Source organism: Passer montanus, unplaced genomic scaffold (genome assembly GCF_014805655.1).
Source record: "Passer montanus isolate IOZ18808 unplaced genomic scaffold, ASM1480565v1 scaffold1184, whole genome shotgun sequence".
NCBI lineage: Eukaryota > Metazoa > Chordata > Aves > Passeriformes > Passeridae > Passer > Passer montanus.
This window is the reverse complement of record NW_024358545.1, coordinates 807-4010: the sequence shown is the minus strand read 5'-3', so window position 1 is coordinate 4010 and position 3204 is coordinate 807. Positions and strand designations below refer to the sequence as shown.

At 64.5% G+C, this 3204-nt stretch overlaps 1 protein-coding gene across 1 annotated transcript in view; it reads right to left on the bottom strand.

Annotated features, from left to right (window-relative positions):
* LOC120496808 (glutenin, high molecular weight subunit DX5-like) overlaps positions 1 to 2780 on the bottom strand; it is a gene marked incomplete at both ends in the record, with an annotated part of 4570 nt that extends 1790 nt beyond the window's left edge. Inside the window, one exon of the mRNA XM_039697588.1 lies at positions 2444 to 2780. Within this exon, the coding sequence (XP_039553522.1) occupies positions 2444 to 2780 (337 nt within the window). The remainder of the gene's footprint in view (positions 1 to 2443) is intronic.
* Between the last annotated feature and the right edge of the window lie 424 nt (positions 2781 to 3204).

The following is a 3204-nucleotide window of genomic DNA, read 5'->3' as shown; positions in this document are numbered from 1 at the left end:
GGGGAGGTGACACTTTGGGGACACTTGGGGACCTCACCTTGTGCCTTGAAGGCCCCGTGGGGATATCCTGGGGTGGCACTGAGGGGACACTCAGGGGTGGCATCCACAGGGGACAGGACACCCAGGGGACACTTGGGGACACTGAAGAAGGGGAGGTGACACTTTGGGGACACTTGGGGACCTCACCTTGTGCCTTGAAGGCCCCGTGCTGCTGGCGGAACACCTGGGGTGGCACTGAGGGGACACTCAGGGGTGGCACCCACAGGGGACGGGACACCCAGGGGACACCCAGGGGACACTTGGGGACACCAGAGGGGGGGAGGTGACACTTTGGTGACCTCACCTTGTGCCTTGAAGGCCCCGTGCTGCTGGCGGAACACCTGGCCGGGGGCGCGGCCCTGGAGCAGCCTCAGGTACCCCCCTGGCCCTGTCCCTGTCCCTGTCCCTGTCACCGTCCCTGTCCCTGTCCCTGTCCCCTGGCCTGGCCCTGTCCCTGTCCCCTCCTGCAGCTCCGGCGGCTCCGTGTCCCGCTGCCACACGGTCACCACGATCTGGGGACACCAAGGGGACACCACGGCGTCACCGAGGGGTCCCCGGGGTCGCCGAGCTGTCCCCTCCCTGCCCCAGTGTCCCCAAAGTGTCCCCAAGGTGTCCCCAGGGTCACAGCGCTGTCCCCTCCCATCTCCAATGTCCCCAATGTCCCCAAGGTGTCCCCAAGGTCACCGCGCTGTCCCCTCCCTGCCCCAATGTCCCCAAGGTGTCCCCTCCCATCCCCAATGTCCCCAAAGTGTCCCCAAGGTGTCCCCAAGGTGTCCCCTCCCATCCCATTCCCGTTGTCCCCAATGTCCCCAAAGTCCCCTCATTGTCCCCAAGGTGTCCCCTCCCATTCCCAGTGTCCCCATTGTCCCCAATATCCCCAAGGTGTCCCCAGAATGTCCCCAAGGTGTCCCCTCCCATTCCCAGTGTCCCCAAAGTGTCCCCAATATCCCCAAGGTGTCCCCAGAATGTCCCCAAGGTGTCCCCTCCCATTCCCAGTGTCCCAAGTGTCCCCAATATCCCCAAGGTGTCCCCAGAATGTCCCCAAGGTGTCCCCTCCCATTCCCAGTGTCCCCAAAGTGTCCCCAATGTCCCCAAGGTGTCCCCAAGGCCCCTCCCATTCCCAGTGTCCCCAAATGTCCCCAAGGTGCCCCCAAGGTGTCCCCAAGGTGTCTCAAATGTCCTCAAGGTGTCTCCAATGTCCCCAGGGCCTTGTGTCCCCAGAGTGTCCCCAGGGTCCCTCCCCATCCCATTCCCAATGTCCCCAAGGTGTCACCAAAATGTCCCCAAGGTGTCCCCAGTGTCCCCAAGGTGTCCCCAAAGTGTCCCCAAGGTGTCCCCAACCTCCCTCCCCATCCCATTCCCAATGTCCCCAAAGTGTCCCCAATGTCCCCAAGTCACTCCAATGTCACCAAGGTGTCCCCAGTGTCCTCAGTCCCCAGTGTCCCCGCTGTCCCCGTGTCCTCAAGTGTCCCCAATGTCCCCAGTCCCCTCAATGTCCCCAATCCCTCAGTGCCCCCGATGTCCCCATTGTCCCCAATGTCCCCAGTCCCCTCAATGTCCCCAATCCCTCAGTGCCCCCGATGTCCCCATTGTCCCCAATGTCCCCAGTCCCCTCAATGTCCCCAATCCCTCAGTGCCCCCGATGTCCCCATTGTCCCCAATGTCCCCAGTGTCCCCGTTGTCCCCACGGTCCCCGCTGTCCCCGTGTCCTCACCCGCTGTCCCCCGTGTCCAGCTCCAGCCGTGGCCTCTTCGTCCCCGGCCCCGTCCCCTCCCCCGGCCGCTTGGGATGTCCCCAAGGTGTCCCCAAGGCGTCCCCGTGGCCGTTGGGGGCGGTGGCACCGAGCCGGTGGCCCTGAGCGATGTCCCCAGGCTGGTGGCTTTGATCAATGTCCCCGAGGTGGTGGCCCTGCGCGTTCCTGACGTGGTGGTGGCCCTGGGACACGTCCCCGAGGCGGTGGCCTTGGCCGATGTCCCCAAGGCGGTGGCCTTGGGCGTTTCCAAGCTGGTGGCCCTGAGCGATGTCCCCAAGCTGGTGGCTTTGACTGATGTCCCCAAGCTGGTGGCCTTGACCGATGTCCCCAAGCCGCTGTCCCTGCCTGATGTCCCCAAGCTGGTGGCTTTGATCGATGTCCCCAAGCCGCTGTCCCTGCCTGATGTCCCCAAGCTGGTGGCCTTGACCAATGTCCCCAAGCTGGTGGCTTTGACCGATGTCCCCAAGCCGGTGGCTTTGATCAATGTCCCCAGGCTGGTGGCTCTCAACAATGTCCCCAAGCTGGTGGCCCTGAGTGATGTCCCCAAGCCGGTGGCTTTGATCAATGTCCCCAAGCTGGTGGCTCTCGGCGATGTCCCCAAGCCGCTGTCCCTGCCAGGCGCCGTTGGTGTCCCTGTCCCCGTTGGTGGCAGCCGTGTCCCCGTTGGTGTCCCTGTCCCCGTGGGTGTCCCTGTCCCCGTTGGTGGCCGTGTCCCCGTGGGTGTCCCCGTTGCTGGTGACACCGCGCAGCACGAAGTCCACGATGTCGGGTGGCAGCCCCTCGGGGGTCGGTGGCACGCCGGGGGGGGGTGGCCCTGTCCCCTCTGTCCCCTCTGTCCCCTCTGTCCCCGCTGTCCCCCGGGCGCCGTCGTCGGCCCCGTCCAGCTGCTGGATGCGGGGACAAGGGGACAGCGGGGACAGCGGGGACAGCGCCGGGGCCACCACGGTGCGCGCGTGGCCCAAGTGACGTCCCCGCCGCGCCACCGCCGCTGACAATGACAGGGTGACAGTGACACCAGGGTGACAGTGACACTGAGGGTGACAATGACACTGAGGTGACACAGAGGTGACAGTGACACCAGGGTGACAATGACAGGGTGACAGTGAGACCAGGATGACAGTGACACTGGGGTGACAGTGACACAGGAGTGACAGTGACACCGGGGTGACAATGACAGGGTGACAGTGACACTGGGGTGACAGTGACACCGGGGTGACAATGACAGGGTGACAGTGACACTGAGGGTGACAGTGACACCGGGGTGACAATGACAGGGTGACAGTGACACCGGGGTGACAGTGACAGGGTGACAGTGACACCGGGGTGACAGTGACACCAGGGTGACAGCGGCACTGAGGTGACACTGAGGGTGACACGCCCTGGGGGTGACAGTGACACCGAGGTGACAATCA